We start from the raw sequence: 18,707 nt of genomic DNA, 5'->3' as shown, positions 1-18,707 counted from the left end.
AGAGAGAGAGAGAGAGAGAGAGAGAGAGAGAGAGAGAGAGAGAGAGAGAGAGAGAGAGAGTGTCTCCTCTTACAGAGGAAAGATATCAAACAAGTTGAGAACTCTAGCAGCAGTCAAAAGCTGGAAGCAGAAAACTCCACCAGAAACTCCATAACTATGTGTCCCAAATAGAAAAGCCTACAATGACAATGAAACCAATGGAGTAATTCCCAGAACAAAACATTCCCATTAAAGAATGCAGGATATATGATACCAGGAAGAAGCAAGCCCAGCAGGTGCGGAATGACATGCCAAAAGACACTGGCAGCCTTGCAGTGATGTGAGACTCCTAGAAAATCTCTTTCAGGTTTAGGTTTTCTGTGAGTCATGAAAAGACATACCTAATAAATCTTCATTGATGTGTTTACTTTTGCTAGCCAGAAAAAAGACCCAGGTAGGTCAAAGTGCTTTGATAGACATCTTTCAAAATATCATACTAAGAAAAGGAGCAATACTACCTCTCTTTTTTCATAAACTGGCTCATCACTATGCACATTATCATTGAGAAGGCTCAATTACCTGGGAAACATAGAGGCAAGGGCACACTCAGAGAGAACACACTGTAAGCTTCAAAATTAATATCCAAAATACTCCAAGTATTATATTTAATAAGATTTATTAAATTTAACTTGAAGCAAAAAGGAAACTAAAAGGCTAGAGCCAAGAGGGAGCTCACCCAAGCCACAGACGTGGAAGAGAGAGTGAGGGAAGAGTTTACAGAACTATATAAACAATAATGTAAAGATGTACATAAACAAAAATGGAAAAGGAATTTTGAGATGGGGAAAGAATTCTGGGAGATGGAGTCTAAAGGTACAAAATTTCTAATTAATACAACACCTGGCCCAGAGTATACACATAAAGGGATGAGTCATGCTTCAGATACAAAACAACTACTAGTATCTTCTAATTCTATCATCCTGCTACTGAATCTGCCCCCTACTGGTCCCATACAGCCTGTCATCTCTTCTTATCTTTCTCCAATTGTCTCATGTTTGGCTCCTAGGCCAACTTGCTCCCATAGCTACATGGCCATTCAGCAAATGTTTGTCCAGCAGCACCTACTCTTTACAGGGCATTGTGCTAGTCAGTGGGGATACCAAAGACAAAAACAGAAAGCCTCTGGGCTCAAGAAGCTTTTCTTTCTACTGGAAAAAAATACAATAGGTAATCTAAAAAGGATAGTACAAAGGACAATTGAAGAGATAGAGAACAATCCCAGGCAAAAGGGTCAGAAAAGGATTGCCCACCTTAAACCTTGATAGAAGACTTGATAGAAGACAGGTTTTTGAAAGACAGAAAACAAAAAGGAGTGGTTTTAGGCATAGGGGACAGCCTGTGCAAATGAATGTACAATGGCAGGGGATGGGCTATTTTTTTCCAATAACAATAATAGATTTGGTTTGAGAATAGAGATGAAAGGGTATAAAATTAAATAAGACTGGAAGGACATGTGAAAATCACAAGACAAGGGCCTTCAATGTCAAGCAAAGGAGTTTGTAGTTTATCCAGTGCCAAACTCGGGTAGATCTGGGGGCCACTAAATAGTGCATGTAGATTCCTGCAGGTTACATATTGATTTAGAAACTACATATTAATATATTTTGTTGTACTTTTATTTTGTTAAATATTTCCCAATTATGGTTTAATCTGGTTCAAGCCACTCTTGAGGATATTGTAGGCTGCATGCAGTAGGATGCATGTTTGACCCTTCTGCTCTAGGTAAGGAACAATCACTGAAGGTTTTTAAGAAGGATAGTAAAAGAGTCAGAGCTTTACTTTGGGAAGTCAAAGCTGTAAGGAAGAAGATGAATCAGAAAGATAAGGAACTGAAAGCAGGAAGACACCAACTTAGAGGCTAATAATAATAATCCTGTCAAGCAGTGATGTAGGTCTGGAATAGACCTACGTGAATGGAGAAAAGAGCTCATGTGTGAGAGATGTTATTATGGTCGAATTGACAATACTTGGTAATAGATTGGATATAAGAGTGGAGGGAAACTTCATGGATGTCTCTGAAATTATCAACTTTAGGTCATTGGAAGTACAGTGATGTCCTTAAAAAAAAAAAGAAAAGTTTAAAGCAAAGGAAGGTTTTGGGAGGAATTAATAAATTCCATTATAAACAAGATGTGTTTGAATTGCTTATGAGACTATCTAGGAAGGAATTTCAATAGGTAGTTATTGTTGTGTCATGATAAAATAAAGAAAAAATTAAATAGTATTTACTAAACATGATGTGCCAAAAAACGTACTAAGTTCTGGTATACAAATTTTAAAAGAGAGACAGTCCTAGAATTCAACATTTTATTTCCACTCACTAACCACCAAAAAAAAAAAAAAAAAAGCCCAGGGCTTTGCACACATTAGTGATTTAATAAAAGCTTATTGACATGTGTTGAATCTTCCTATTTTAGAATGTGCTTTATTACCTTGGAGTTTCTCATATTACATTTAACAAAAATGTTGCTTCCTTGAATAGGGAAAGGAATGATTTGCAACTATAGAAATGCAGACCTATAGGGTCACCATTCTGCCTTGCCCCTAATTGGGAGGAAGGGGGGGGGGGAAGAATAGAAGGATCCATAGAAGTATAAAAGACAAGTTTAACCTGAGGGAGAATATCACTGAGCTGGCTGGATAAGGTTTAGGTCATGGCTCACAATGGGGCTAGCATGTCCCTAATATTTTGAAGCTTTTCCAAACATGTTGCTATCACTCCTCTGGAAAGAAATTGGACAGCAGTTGCAATTCAGCAAAGCACCAGAAGATGGTAGTAAAGTAAAGAAAGCAGTCCAGAAGATGACCTCATCTGCTCTGGGCTGAGGCAGGAGGCTGCTTTGAAAGAATGATGATGTTCCAGTGGAGATAGAGCCCAAAGATTGTACTTTGTCTAGGCTATGTGCATTCATTCTCTCTCCTGTGGTATGGGAATAGTGTGCTGGGGGGAGGAGATTTCCTTGTTATTTACATTATATTTCTGTTTAATTAAATCTCTTTGACTTGAGTTACAATGTCCTCTGCTTTATTCTATTTTTTTAAAACATCAGATGGAGTCTCATAAACAATGGTGTGTTCATTTGTTTGTTCGTTGGTTTGTTTTAATAGATGCTGACTCAAAGCACGACTTAAAGCTGGATTTAGCTTTAATGGGTCCATGTCTATGGGGCACTCAGGTTATATAAAGAAGGAAGAAGTAAATGAAGGCAACCAAAAACAAACAAGCTAATTTTTCCAAGCTTATCTGTCAATGAAGCTTAGTTAAAACATGGATTTATTATGTACAAAAATATACTCTTTATTTGGCACTCACTCATTCCTTCTTCATTGCTTCTATCTTCAGTTTCCTAAATTATATCTTCTATCAATGTTCATCAATTCTTTGTATTCACCTTTCTCATTTATTCATCAATTCTTCTATCTTCTTCCTGCTGTAAGCTACTTTGAATTATTTTACACAAGCACATATATTAAAGCCTGTAGTGAAACAATGATAGATGTTGCCTTTTTTATTGTTTAGTTATAACTTGCCCATCTCAACATAAATTAACAATCCATTTGGCCAAAAATGAAGTTCAAATGGAAATTAATATCTTATTAGTGCTGGCTTACTAGCATTTTGAAAGATTTCAAAGTCCAGCAATGTAATAGGACCACTAGCTTTCCAAGGAAGGGAAGACAAAAGGAAAGTTTCCCTTAAATAAGAAGTTCAGAACAGCTCCCAGGATTCAATTATCATCTATTTGCAGGTAATTCCCAGATCTATATATCTAATCCTAATTTCCCCCCTGAACACCAGCTTTCACATGAATAACCCAGAGACATCTCAAACTCAACATGTCCAGTATAGAATTCATGATAATTCCCCAAAATCTATCCCTTCTCCAAATTTCCACATTTTAGTCAATCAATCAACCAATCAATCAATAAACATTTATTTAAAAACCTACTATGAGCTAAGCATTGTGCTAAATGCCAAGAATACAAAAAAAGAAAGAGAAAACAGTCCCTGCCCTCAAGGAGCTACCATTCTAATGGGGAAAGACAAAACATAGAACAAAGCTGAAAAATAGATGGTGGGGGAAAAGATGTCCTGCTGAGGGGAGCATGATGGAGAGGTCCTGAAGAGTACAGCCACATGAGAAATAAAGCAGTGACTGCTCAAGACTCCTGAAATGAAGATTCTGGTAAGAATCCTTATCACTACATCCTCCAATCATAGGAAGAGAGTGAAAAGGAAAAGGGAATAAGCATTTATAGAAGGCTTATTATATGCCAGGCACTGAGTTAAGCAGCGCTCTTTGACAGGGGGGACTATTGAGATGTGAGTTCCAGGCTAAAGTGATTTTCCAATATAAAGAAGTTCCAGGATGAAGAAGAGATGATGGAAGAGTTCTTGTGAGAGCATCCAGGTAGGAAATTACAATTGACAATGTCACCATCTTTCTAGTCAAACAAGTGTGTAAATAGTTACCTTTGCTTCTACTCTCCTTCAACTCCCATCTCCAAATAGTTACCAAGTTTTACTCATCTTCAGTGACTCTCACTCACCCACAACAATCCCTCCACTCATACATAGCATTCTCTCCACAACCACAGATTCTACCCTATTTCAGTGCCTCATCACCTCTTGCCCAGATTATTACAATAACCACTGAATCATTCTCCCTATCTCATCTCTCTTATCTTCAATCCCTCCAAAGAAGTATGAATTTGGTATTGCTAAAACACAGATTTGACCATATCAAAACTCAAAAATCTTCAGTGGTTTCCTCCTGCAACTAAGTTAAATTTCAAATCCCTTAATCTGTCATATAAAGCTAAAACTCTTCATACTTTGCTTACCACATTATTTTGCAGTCTAATTTAAAATAATCGCCTTCTAATACTATGCATTTTATATCTATAAGACAAAAGAGAAAGAACACATTGTAGGGATGGGAAACCAGTGGGGCAAAGACATAGAAGTAGGATATGAAATATTATGTGTGGAGAAACAGTTGGCAAGTCAATTGGAGGTAGGTGGTGAAGGGCTTTAAATACCTACCCAAAGAAACTACTGTTTTTCTACTAAGGAACCAATGAACATTTTTTTGAGCAAGAAAGCAGAATGGTCATACCTGTGCCTTAGCAAGAAGTGGTATGTAGTATGGGTAGATAGAATAGCAAGGAAAGAGATTGCAGGGCAAGGAGACCAGCTCAAGACTACTAAAACACCCTAGGTGAGAACTGATGAGGGTAGAAACCAGATTATAAGTACTAAGATATTAAGGATATAGAATCCATAAGGCTTTTCAACTGATAGAAGCATTGAGGAAAGGTAAGGAGTCAAAGTGATTCCAAAGTTCTGAATAAAAATATATCTAACTTGGAAGAATAGCATTTTTATTTGGATGGCACCACTGGTTAAATTCCTTAATATAAAGATGAAAAATGGAGGCTCACAATGGATTGAGTAACTTAACTCATAGTCTGACAGTAAATTAGTAGCAGATTTGAAACTTAAAATTTTATACTATAAAACCATGTCTTCTGCTCTTTCTACTCTATGCTAGTCAACACTTTATGATGATTGATGAAGACCAAAGAAGACATTCTTATTATTAACTTGCTGGATGACCCAAAGCTAAAACAGGCTATGGAAGATGAAGCAACCTATAATTTAACAGGAAAAAATATTAAGACTTTCATTTCAATTTATATAATCACAACCACAGTGTGAAATAAGATAATTATGAAAGACTAAAGACAAAGCTTTGATCAAGGTAATAACCAACTTCAACTCGTAGAGGCCTGACAATATAAAGTAAATCCTACATCTTGCCAAAGAAGTAATGGATAAACTAGAACTGAAGAATGAAACATAGATTTTTCAAACCTGACCAATATGTAGATTTTTTTTACTTACCTTATTTATTGGTTACAAGGGAGAAATTATTTTGTTTGTTTTGGTTTGTTATTTTTTGGTGGGGGTAGAAATTAAGGAGAAAGAAGAAATAATGATTCTGTTGCAAAAAAATTATAAGAAGCTTGTGAAATATCTAAAAAAGTACTGTTATGATGATAATAACAGATAGTTTGGAGAAGCAGATAAATGTGTCAGGGCCAAATAGAGCTTTAAGTCAAGAGCCAGAGATTGACAGGCTACAGTGAGGAAAGGAGGGGGTAAAACACTCCTGATTCTCAAACCCCTCCCCCTCTAACTGCTTCTGCTTCAGTTGGTAATGAAGACAGGAATAAGATTCCTCTGGTAAATTTCAGTTATGGCTGAAACCCCAATTGATGTTCCTTTTCTTAAATTTATATTCCTCACAGGTCAGTATGATGAGTATATAGAAATTGTTATCTAACAGTTGAGGACAGAGGAGATATTCTTAAACTGGCAGCCAACAGGATTCAAACTAAATGTACAGACTGAATTGTAAGTATCTTCCCAAATAATTATCAGGCACAAATTTGAAGGTAAAAAGTTATATTAGGAATTAACAAGGAAAATTAGAGAAGCTAATGAAGGTTTTAGGATAAAGGAAAGGTGACCCTGAACTGTTAAATTGACTGTTAAATTGATGCCCCTTCCCCCCTCCTCACTGGAGGGGATGAAGCACTTAACTAAAACTGGCTCTCTTGCTATTGATAAATATCTTACTCTCTAATCACTAAGTAATTATATAATTATATTAATGAAGAATAGTAATAACAAACAGGCTAACCCTATGAGAATAAACCACTGGCTTATGCTACAATGACTACCTCAGGAGAAACCCCAAGTCAGGAGAAGCAAGCAGAGTGTCTGCTCACATCCACTCCCACAAAATAACCGCCTCCAACCCTTCTCAACTGCCCCCTCACCCAAAGTTCTCCAGGGGGGTCCCCTGGAATTCTGGGTGAGGCTATCCCTGTACCTTTGCAGGGATTCCATGCTTTGCATCTCCACACAACAGTAAATTCCCCCTCTTCTAGTAGGAATTTCCACTGGAAATTCTGCAGGCTTAAGATATTGTAGCATTAATTACCCTGTGTACACTAACTTAAATGTTTTATTCCTAACCCCTTACCAGTCTTGCTATGCTATTGCTTATCTATACTATCTACCCCTATCTAAGGAGGGAAAAAGGAAAGTATAATCAAGGGGAAAAAAACAGGTTTTGGAATAAAATGCAAGCATCATAATACATGCAACAAATTATCACAAAAAGAAATTCCAAAACTGTAACAATTATAAGTTGCAAGCACTATCCCTATAGCATGCAATGCAAACATCTTTGAAACACATCCAAAGCAAAAATGTAACAACCTACAGGTCTTCTAAAACTTGCACCTAACTCATAACAAAAGAAATATGGTAAACTCTATATGCAAAATGTCATAGAACTAAGTTTCCATGTTAGTACCTTACTTAAGCTAAGTTAGTGGTATTAATAATCCTAAATTCTAAATTGTTAGTATATTAATTTCATTGTTAGTCATTAATATATGCACACTATATACATATTCTTATAGATTATAGTGACTTTCCCTGACTAACTCTGTATTTCAAAATCCCTAAAGCTATCTTTCCCTAAGATGTTAGTAATTCTATTCTATGGATTAGTAATATAATACAGGCTATCCACAATGTCTATTTACAGATGGAAGTTCCCTTGATGTCTACCAAATCAAAAAAGAAACAATGGATCTTTTGATATGTTAGAGATCCTAGGATACCCTTCCCTTATATATAATACATATGTACATATAATACATATATACAGAAGAGACTCTCATTTATCTACATGAGGTCTATATCAAAAAGGTGAACAATCAGTTTGTGTTGTGTCCAATGAACTAAAGTGTGCTGATGTATGCACATACCCTTACTGCAAGGATCTTCTGGCCCAATGGAGAACTATAATCCTCCTTGTTAGCCATATGTAGTGTGGCATGCAACTACCATGTGATGTCTCATATGTACCATGTGTGTTTATACATGATAGCTGCTCCACGGATTTCTTCCTTCCAGTCCTCTTCCTGCACAGTACTTAATAAAGATTACAACACTCTCGTGATTGTCCATTCGTTGGTAACACCTCTGCTGTGAAGTTCTGCAACTTCTAGTTTCTGTGTTCTTCGTTTCTTCCTCTGTACTGCATGCATACTTGTCTGCCGTCTATCGTCTTGTCTGATGGTTGACTTGTCACCTTCTTAATCAGGAACATTAGTTGCTGTGATGTAATTGTGTTAACTTTGTGTCATTTTGTGTTGCAAAAAATTTTTTGCAGTTTTCCTTTTCTTCTTGTTTTTTTTTTCCTTTTCAGAATTTCAAGCAGTTCATTCATTCTCATCATAACCGTCTGTTTGCTGTGGATCTGGCAGGGCATTCATTTCATTTTGCTCTATGTCAGGAGGTTTTTCATGATGTTTCTTAACAGGCTTTACATGAGTGACGTGGAACCACGGGTCTCTATTCTCAACTTTCACATAAGTTGGGCTAGTTAATAGCACCTGGTAAGGCCCAACTCATTTAGGGTCTAGAACAGATTTTCTTGTAAAGTTCCTTATATAGACCATGTCTCCTGGTTTTAGCTGATGTAAGCTAAAGTCTAAAGGAACTCTCTGGGTTAACAAACCAAGTTTGTGCAAGTCATCCAGTCTCTTCTTCAAAGCTCTTATGTATCTATATAGCTGACACTCAGCTCCAATGTGTGATAAGAGAGCTGACTTCTGGGATGAACTATGCCATGGAGCGTGCCCATACAGGAGTTCATACGGTGACAATCTTGTGTCACTACAGGGTTGACTTCTTAAATAAAAAAGAACAATGGGGAGTGCTTGTACCCATTTCAGATGGCTTTCAGAACACACTTTCCCAATGAGAGTTTTAAGTCTCTTATTACAGATTTCAATTTGCCCTGAGGAAGAGGGGTGATAGACTGAATGTAAACTCCTCTTTATCCCCAAGGTCTTATAAATCTCATGCAAGGTGTTCTGGGAAAAGTGTGATCCATGGTCCGAACCTATTCTAGCTGGTACAGAGAATCTCGGAACTATCTCTCTTAGAAGTGTCTTCACCACAAAGGCTGAGTTGTTTTTCTTTGCAGGGAACACTTCTGGCCATCGAGTCAACCTGTCTATGATGACTAGGGCATATTTGTATCCTTGACAATTGGGCATTGATATATAATCAATCTGCAAGCACTCAAACGGGGTATATGCCAATTGTCTGCCTCCTAGTCCCTTAATTCTGGTCACACCCTGATTATATTGTAAGCAAACCTTGCATTTCTGGCATGTTCTAATTGCACAAGTGGATATACCAGGAGCCATCCAGTGTCTTCGAATACCATCTACTAAGGATTGAGTCCCATAATGGCCTTTGACATGCAATGCATTACATAGGGTAGTATATAAAGATCTTGGAAGAATGGGTTTGTCCTCACTAGAAAACCATACACCTCTCACTAATTTGGCCCCTAGATTTTCTACCCAGTGCTTCACTTCCCTCGGGGAGTATGCCTGTTTTAGATCTGCTTCTTCCACCAAGGAGAAGTTCAGCACATGGACTGGGCCGAACCGGGCTCCAAATTTTGCGGTTACATCTGCCCTCCTGTTTCCTAATGAGACTTCATCCATACCCTTTTGATGTGACCTGCAATGCATTACTGCCACTTCCTTAAGTAACTGGACAGCTTTCAGGAGTTGGTTTATAAGGCTCCCATAGGCTATCTCCTTCCCACCAGCTGTTATATATTCCCTATATTTCCAGATTTGGCCTGTACAATGTACTACATTAAAATGCATATTTACTATCAGTCCAAACATTCAACCTTTGACCCTGGCCAATTTCTAAAGCTCTGGTGAGACTCAGGATTTTAGCCCCTTGAGCACTCATGGACTTAGGTAGAGCTGCATACCATAAAGTCTCATCTTGAGTTACTACAGCCGCGCCTGTATACCATTCTCCATCTACCACAAATGCAGAACCATAGGTAAACAAAGTGAGATCGGGAGAGACCAAAGGAATATCGGTCAGGTCATCTCTCGTCTTTTGAACCATTTCCAAGGTTTCTGCACAGCTATGGACGGGTTCTCCTTCTAATGGTAAGTCTGGCATTAGTGTAGCTGGGTTGATCTCCTTACAACGATGGAAAGTCAGGTTCTCATTGCCCAGCAACACAATTTGATAATGGGATAAGTGCTGGGAAGTAAACGCTTGCAGGTTGCTGTTTTTCAAGATGGTATCTATTTGATGAGGAGAGTACAGCATAATCCTACATCCCAAAACCAGATCAAAATATTTCTTAACCATTAGGGCTGCAGCTGCAATTGCTCTCATACAAGGTGGCATCCCCCTAGCCACAACATCTAACTGGGAGCTATAATAGGCTGTTGGTCTGAACTGATCCCCAAGAGTTTGCATCAACACTGCACTGGCTAGTCCCTTGTCCTCATTCACAAACAGGTGAAACGGTTTTGCATGGTCAGGGATTCCAAGTGCAGGACTGGTCAACACCGCTGCTTTCAGTTTTTCTATAGCATGCTTGTGCTCCCGTGTCAGTTTTAAAGGTTCTGAGACAGTGTTCCTAGTCAAGTCTGTTAGAGGTTTTCAGATCAGACTATAACCAGGTATCCACTGCCTACAGTAACCTGTGATACCTAATATTGCACGGAGCTGCTTCTTGGTCTTAGGCATGCACAGCTTTTGTATATGTGCAACTCTCTTTTGGGAAATCCTTTTCCAACACAAAGCCGAGGTATTCTACGCATGGTAACACCCATTGAATCTTACTTTTGGAAATTTTGTGTACCCTTTTGCATAGCTCTTGCAACAGATGTTTGCTGTCCCTTTGACAAATTCGAGCACTTGGTGACATTAGCAAAAGGTCATCCACATAATGTACTAGCTTGCTCTCAGTGAATATGATGGTTTCAAGATCTCTTTGCAGGGTTTGACAAAAGATATTCGCGCTTTCTGCGAATCCCTGTGGAATTCGCGTCCAGCAGAGCTGTTTTCCCTCCCAGGAAAATGCAAAAATCTTCTGACTGGGCTCATGCAGAGGTACAGTAAAATATGCACAGCACAGGTCCACGACCGTGAACCAGGCCGCATTACTTGGAATCTCGGCAATGATATTTGCCGGGCTAGGTATCACTGCATGTCCCTTCTTAACAAAATTATTCACTGCTCTTAGATCCTGCACAAAACGCCATTGTGTCTTGCCATTTGGATCTTTCTTCGCCTTCTTAATGGGTAAAATAGGTGTGTTGTACTCGGATATAGTGTAGACCAAAATGCCTTGTTCTAGGAGACTTTGGATAATGGGTCTGATAACCTCTGTAGCCTCTTTGCTCAACTTATACTGAGGGATTCTAGGTGGAGTACCCTCTTTCACCTCTATCTTAACTGGGGTGGCAGATTTCAAAATTCCCACATTGGTTGAATGCTTAGCCCAAACTTCCTCTGGGATATCTTCTGGTATTTCATAGATACTCCCTATGTGTCATTCCTCCTCATCACCCTCCACTTGCTCTAGGAATAGCAAGTGATGGTGTTTGAGTGACTGTTTGGGTAAGTGTAGGAATATCTGTCCTGACCTATCACACTGGATAGTGGCACCCCAGATGGAAGACAAGGATACTCAGAGAGAAATGGGAAAAAACAGGACAATGCTGGAACACATATGCAGAATTTATTATGTAATTTTTAAAAACTGCACATAACAGAAGCAGCTATGTGGCTCAGTGGATTGAGAGCCAGACCCAGAGAAAGGAAGTCCTAGGTTCAAATCTGGCTGCAGAAACTTCCTGTATGACCCTGGGCAAATCATTTAACCCCCATTGTTTAGCCCTTACCACTCTTCTGTGTTGGAACCAAAATACAATATTGATTCTAAGATGAAAGGTATGGGTTGTTTTCTGTTTTTTGTTTTAACTGTATGTAGCAAGAAATCAGGTATATCAGCGCAGTGCTATTCGTGGAGCAATGAATTCATCTAGCCATTCTGGAAAGCAATTTGGAACTATGACAACTTTTCAAACTGTGCCTAGCCTTTGAACCAACTATACCACCATGAGACCTAATTCCCAAAGAAATTAAAAAAGAGAGAAAATATTTTTAGAAGTTTAGTTCATATTTCATGGTAGCCAAAAATTGGAAACTAAGGAGGTAGCTTCATATGGGGAAATGGCTAAACATAAGAAATTATGAAACCAGAGCAGCTAGGAGACTCAGTGGATTGAGAGCAAGGCCTAGAGGGAGATAGGAGGTCCTAGGTTCAAATCTGACCTCAGATACTTTCTAGCTATGTGACCCTGGATTTGTTAGTAGACTCTTGATGAGCACCCTAGAACAATTATCAATAATATGGAAATGGGTCTTGATAGATGACACATGAAGAAACCAGGGGAAATGTGAGTTGGCTACTGGGGAGGGGGAGGTTACAGGGTATGGGGAGAGAGAGCAAGAACATGAATCATGTAACCATGGAAAAAATTTTTCTAAAAAACAGAAAACAGATTTAAAAAATAATACAGTGTTGTTCTCCATCTGCATCAGGCTGATAGGTAGAATGGTAGGCCTTGGACCTGAATCTATGATGAATACCATCTGACTGGTTTCCTCTCCTATCAAAATGGGTGTATTTCACAGGTTTCACACAGGGAAAAGGAAGGAGGGCCAAAAGGAATCTCCCTATCTCTCATTTCTTCATCTCCTCCCTCCAAAAGCTAATAGATTCTCACGAATCTCCTCTTCTTTTACTTGCTGCTATCTGACAATTATTCTCTCTGTCTATCCCCCAAATTCCCTAATGTAGCTTTCCTGACTATGGCCTCTCCCAAAAAATAGTCTTTGTAAGTAAGGTAAGTTAGCCTTGATTACGCAGTGACAGGATTACAGAGTCACCCAAGGCCTCCAGCCACCAGGCTGAAGGTTTCTTTGGGGTCAGACATGTCTGTTCTTTCAGGTTGGCTTCTTCTCAGTGAAATCAGGATCGATTTCCACCTGGAACTCAGGAACATAGATGATAAACTCAGATGGAAACCCCTTGGTAATTCTCTATTTGGAGACTGCCTAACTAATGTGAGAGACTTCAGCTGTGGGCTCCAAAGACTTTCCAACAGAAAGTCCATCATGTCCCTCACAGGAAGTTCTCTCCAGGTTGCAAAGGAAACGGGAACCAAAGAGAGCCCCTCTCCAGCCCTGGTCCTCTTTTGATCTCTTCCTGGCATTCCTTGGAACCTTTCCCTTTGCTTTCCATCCATGAGCCAACCAGATGACAAGCCTCTATATGTTGCAAAACTTTCTTTCCTACCTCTCTATTTTAATAGTAGAAATACATTCCCCCCACCCTCTGTGCCCAGCATCCCAGCGCTTCTTGTGATCCCTTGGGCATGGGGACCTAGGCGTGGTGTGGCTGAATCAGGGGACAGGCACAATTTCAGATCCCTTTGGGTCCATTGCCAGATTGGTGTCCAGACTTCCTCTCCTTTTCTTTTTCCCTGCTTTTCCTGTTGGTAGCCTCTGGTGTTACTGGCTGGTCCCCATGTCTTCTCCCTCATGGATTGTCCACATGGTGGATCCTCTGGCTGAATGGAGGCCCTAAGCGTAGGGCAGGTGGAAGGGTGTGAGCTCCCTCAGGACTGAGGGCTCAGTGGAGAGATGGTGAGAGCGCTGGGCTGGTTGTCTTCCTGTAGAACGCCAAGGGAGAAGAGAGGCCTGAGAGGACCCTGGAAGGTGAGAGGGGGAAAGGCGTAGATCAGGCAGCCCTGTGTCACATTGTAAAAGGACACGTGCCCTGCTTCGTAGTGGAGGAAAATGCCCAGCCTGTGCAGGGGTCCTGTTTGTTCAGGTTCTTCCGTGGTGTGTGAGATCCACAGGCTGAACTGGTCTCCCGTTTTGAGGCAGGCCAGGGAGAGCGCGTCCCCTTGGATATCTCCCTGGCCATCTCCTGGCCCTGCCCAGAGGCCCACTTCCCACTCTGTCTGGCTCACTACCTCCACCTCCCAATAATGGGTCCCCGAGGTGAAGCTCTGAGCACCCAGCACGGAAAAAGGATAGTCCGTGGCCCCTTGTGGGTTGGCCAGGAGTTCCCACCAGTTGCTGGCAAGGCTCACGCTCTTGAGATCTGCAGAGAGGATGAGATGGGAATAGGCTGTTCCGGGATCCAGACTGATGTGGCTTTGGAAGGCCAGTAGTAGTTCCCTCATTCCAGAGGTTCCACACACGGTCCAGCTTAGGGCAGCAGGCTGTGGACAGCTGAGCAGCAGCTCCCGACTCCTTTGCAAAGGGCTCCTCCCTCCCAGAAGCATCTGCAAGAGTGGCTGCTCCAAAGTCTTCTGCAGCTCCTCAGTCAGCTTCCTGAGGCTTTGGATGTAGCTGGAGATGCTGGCCTCGCTGGCCCTCAGTCTCTTGGCATTCCTTCTGTTTTGCCTGTCCAGGAGATCCTGTTGTTTGCCCTGCTTCCAGGCAGGCTGGGTCTTGAGGTATTGGGGCAGGATGAGCCTCTTCAGCAGGAGGCCCTCCATTCGGCACCTCAGCCTCCTCCCTCTCTCCTGCTCCAGCAACACGTGGGCCTCTCTCTCCCTGGCCCAGGCACTGCCAAGGGCTTCCTGCAGCTGTCCCCTGCAGGTCTGAGCAGACTCTTCCAGGGGGTACACCTGGTGAGCTTTGTGTTCCTGAGAGAGTACGCAGGAGGCACACAGCGGGAGGTGGTCATCTTCACAGAACAGCTTGTGCATGGCCGCGTGTTGGCCACAGGTGGCCTGGCCGCCCATTTCACGGGGCCCGGGAGGTCTCGGCTGCCTCATGATGCTGACTAAGCCCTCCAGGGCCCAGGTGGGCTTTAAGCCTCTGGGCCCACTCCTTGTCTTGCACAGCGGGCACAGCCTTGGGACCAGGGCTTGCTGCCAGCTCTGAAGGATACACTCTCTGCAGAAGTTGTGCCCGCACTCAAGGGTCACTGCTTGGGTGAAGAGATCCAAGCAAATGGAACAGGTCAGTTCTGACCTGAGCTTCTCAGCCAGCTCACTGATGTCCATTTGGCTAGGACTTGATTTCTTCCTGTCTTGGTAACACTGTCCTCCTCTTCAGAGGCTCTAGCTCCTGGGCTAAGCTCTCAAGTGAGCAGCTCTCAAGTGAGCTGGCCCTTGGGCTGCATTCCTTTTTATGTCCCCCTTGGCCCTCTGGGCTCCACCCCCGAGTTCACACCAAGCAGGGCTCCGCCCCCGAGTTCACACCAGGAGGGGCTGGGGTTCACACCTCTGGTTTCACACCTCTGGTGCCCTGGCCCTACTCTGCACTTGGTGTCAGGGTCTGCATTCCCAGGAGGCTGAGAGGGCCAGGCCCCTGCTAGTCCCCCCTGCATTGGGTGTATTCCTGCCTTCCTTTCTCTGAGCCCTGAAGCAAGGTGAAGTGCTCTGTTGGTACCCTCTTTCTTTGGGGGACTGACAAAGCTGGTGGTGTGGCTGAGGTCCAGAGGAGTCTGGGGGTTTGGGCCTGAGGAGGCGCTGTTCAGAGCATGGGCACGTTTCCTCTGGACTCCCCAGGAGCACTTTAGGTTTTCCCCTTCAGGCATGAGGACTGTTTTTGGCATGGGCCTTTGGGGCTCCACATCCTTTCCCTGCCACCCCTGGGCTCTCCCTGAGGCAGGAAGCCACTTGGTCTCCCTCATGCAGGTGCTCTGCCAGAAAGCATATGTCCATATTCCTGGAGCTGTGGAGGAGGAAGGGTGAAGAAAATCCCATGCTGGGAATCAGTTGGCCAGTGCTAGGCTTCCCTCTGCATTCCAAGGCCATCAGTCCCTTCTGTGTGGGCAGAAAGCCTTTTCCTTCATGAGTCCATGGCCATGGCCTGGCTTCACTGTCCCATCAGGGAAGAGCCTAGTGCTTGCTTGGAGAGTTTGTGCTGCTTATTATTTTTAGGATAGGTCCTTCTATTCCTATACTTTCTAGTGCTTTCAATAGGAGTGGGGGTTGTGTTTTGTCAAAGGCTTTTTCAGCATCTATTGAGATAATCATGTGATCTTTGTTTGTTAGTTTGTTGATATAGTCAATTATGTGGATGGTTTTCCTAATGTGGAACCATCCTTGCTTTCCTGGTATAAATCTCATCTGATCATGATGGATAACCCTCTTGATCACTTGCTGGAGTCTCTGCTAGTATTCTATTTAAGATTTTTGCATCTATGTTCATCAGGGAGATTGGTCTGTACTTTCCTTTCTCTGGTTTTGGTCTGCCTGGCTTTGGAATCAGTACCATATTTGTATCATGAAAGGAATTTGGTAGGACTCCTTCTTTGCTCATGATATCAAACAATTTGTATAGTATTGGGATTGGTTGTTCTTAGAATGTTTGATAGAATTCACTTGTGAATCCATCAGGCCCTGGTGATTTTTTCTTAGGGAGTTCTTTGATGGCTTGTTCAATTTCTTTTTCTGATTTTGGATTATTTAAATAGCCTATTTCTTCTGCTGTGAATCTAGGGAATTTATATTTTTGTAAATATTCATCCATAGCCCCTAGATTGCTATATTTATTGCCATGAAATTGGGCAAAATAGTTTTTGATGATTGCCTTAATTTCCTCTTCATTAGAGGTGAGGTCTCCCTTTTCATCTTTGATACTGTTCATTCGGTTTTCCTTCCTTTTTTAAATGAGATTTACGTGTGTTTTTTCTAGTTTATCTGGTTTTGTTTTTTTTTTTTTCAAAATACCAGCTTCTAGTATTATTTATTAATTCAATAGTTCTTTTACTTTCCATTTTATCAAATTCTCCTTTGATTTTTAGTGCTTCTAATTCAGTTTTCATCTGGGGATTTTTAAATGGTTCATTTTCTCGTTGTTTTTTTTAAGGTTGTGTGCCCCATTCATTAATCTCTGCCCTCCTTAATTTGTTAATATATGCACTCAGTGATATAAATTTTTTCTCCTTACCACTGCTTTGGCTGCATCCCATAGGTTTTGGTAAGAAGTCTCATCATTATCATTGTCTTCAATGAAATTATTAATTGTTTCTATGATCTGTTCTTTCACTAACTTGTTTTGGAAAATCATATTATTGAATTTCCAATTAGTTTTTGGTTTGCCTCTCCATGTATTCTTACCGATAACTATTTTTATTGCATCATGATCTGATAAGGTTACAATTATTATTTCTGCTTTTTTGCATTTGTTTGTCATGTTTCTATGCCCTAGAAATGGTCTAACTTTGTGGATGTTCCATGTGCTGCTGAAAAGAAGGTGTGTTCCTTTTTGTCCCTATTTATTCTTCTCCATTTATCTATTAACTCTAATTTTTCTAGGATTTCATTCACCTCTCTTATCTCTTTCTTATTTATTTTTTGGTTAGATTTATCTAGATCTGATAGGGGAAGGTTGAGGCCGCCCTCTAGCATGATTTTGCTATCTATTTTGTCCTTGAGCTCCACTAGCTTCTCCTTAAGAAATTTGGATGCTCTACTGCTTGGTGCATACATGTTGAGTACTGATATTCCTTTATCATTTATACTGCTTTTTATTGGGGTACAATAACCTTCCCTATCTCTTTTAACCAGATCTATTTTTACTTTGCTTCTGTCAGAAATCATGATTGCAGCCCCTGCCTTCTTTTTCTCAGTTGAAGTCCAAAAGCTTTTGCTATATCCAGCCTTTCATGTTTACTCTACATATGTCTGCCTGTCTTATGTGTGTTTCCTGTAGACAACATATGGTAGGATTTTGTTTTCTAATCCACTCTGCTATTTACTTCCCTTTTATGGGCTAGTTCATTCCATTCACATTCAGAGTTACAATTATCAACTGTGTATTCCCAGACATTTTGATTCTCTCTCCTTAGGTCCTGCCCTTTCTTTTTTTCATTATTTCCTTCTATACCAGTGTTTTGTTTTTAATCAGTTGCCCTAATCCCCTCCCTTATTGTACTTCCCTTTCTCCCCTCTCCCTTCTTATTCTTCTTGAGGATATTTTTAAGCTACCGCCCCCCCCTCCCTTTGTAGTGTTGCTTCCTTCCCCACCAGTCCTTTTGTTACCCTTCTACATCTCTATTGAGCACTAACCAATTCTCTGCCCCAATGGATCTGATTGTTCTTCCCTCTTGAAGTTGATTTCAATGCGCTTATAGTATTAAATATTTCCTCTCTCCAACCTCTTTACCCTTCCAGTGTATTGTTATTCTTCCCTGTTCACCCCATATGCTTCTTTATGAAATATAAATTTACTCCATTTTGTTTGTTTTCCCATTTTTCTTAATATTGTCTTCTTTTTTTTCCTCTAGTTTGGAATATATTTATACATACACACACATATATGTATATGTATATGTATATGCATATGCATCTTGACATTTCATCCTATAGAATTTGTTGTTTGTCCCCCTTGGCCCTCTGGGCTCCACCCCCGAGTTCACACCAAGCAGGGCTCCGCCCCCGAGTTCACACCAGGAGGGGCTGGGGTTCACACCTCTGGCTTCACACCTCTGGTGCCCTGGCCCTGCTCTGCACTTGATGTCAGGGCCTGCATTCCCAGGAGGCTGAGAGGGCCAGGCCCCTGCTAGTCCCTCCTGCATTGGGTGTATTCCTGCCTTCCTTTCTCTGAGCCCTGAAGCAAGATGAAGTGCTCTGTTGGTACCCTCTTTCTTTGGGGGACTGACAAAGCTGGTGGTGTGGCTGAGGTCCAGAGGAGTCTGGGGGTTTGG

General features: G+C 41.3%; 1 protein-coding gene across 1 annotated transcript; it reads right to left on the bottom strand.

The window, feature by feature from the left end:
* Positions 1-13,650: 13,650 nt before the first annotated feature.
* On the bottom strand, positions 13,651-15,054 carry LOC123234218 (probable E3 ubiquitin-protein ligase TRIML1). The gene has a single exon (XM_044660150.1). The coding sequence runs from the start codon at positions 15,052-15,054 to the stop codon at positions 13,651-13,653; it is 1,404 nt and encodes a 467-aa protein (XP_044516085.1).
* Positions 15,055-18,707: the final 3,653 nt, after the last annotated feature.

Source organism: Gracilinanus agilis, chromosome 2, assembly GCF_016433145.1.
Source record: "Gracilinanus agilis isolate LMUSP501 chromosome 2, AgileGrace, whole genome shotgun sequence".
Taxonomy (NCBI): Eukaryota; Metazoa; Chordata; class Mammalia; order Didelphimorphia; family Didelphidae; genus Gracilinanus; species Gracilinanus agilis.
This window is presented reverse-complemented; position numbering and strand designations above follow the sequence as displayed.

Coding starts and splice junctions, on each gene's coding strand:
- LOC123234218 (XM_044660150.1), bottom strand. CDS start 15,054: ATGGACATCAGTGAGCTGGCTGAGAAGCTCAGGTCAGAACTGACCTGT.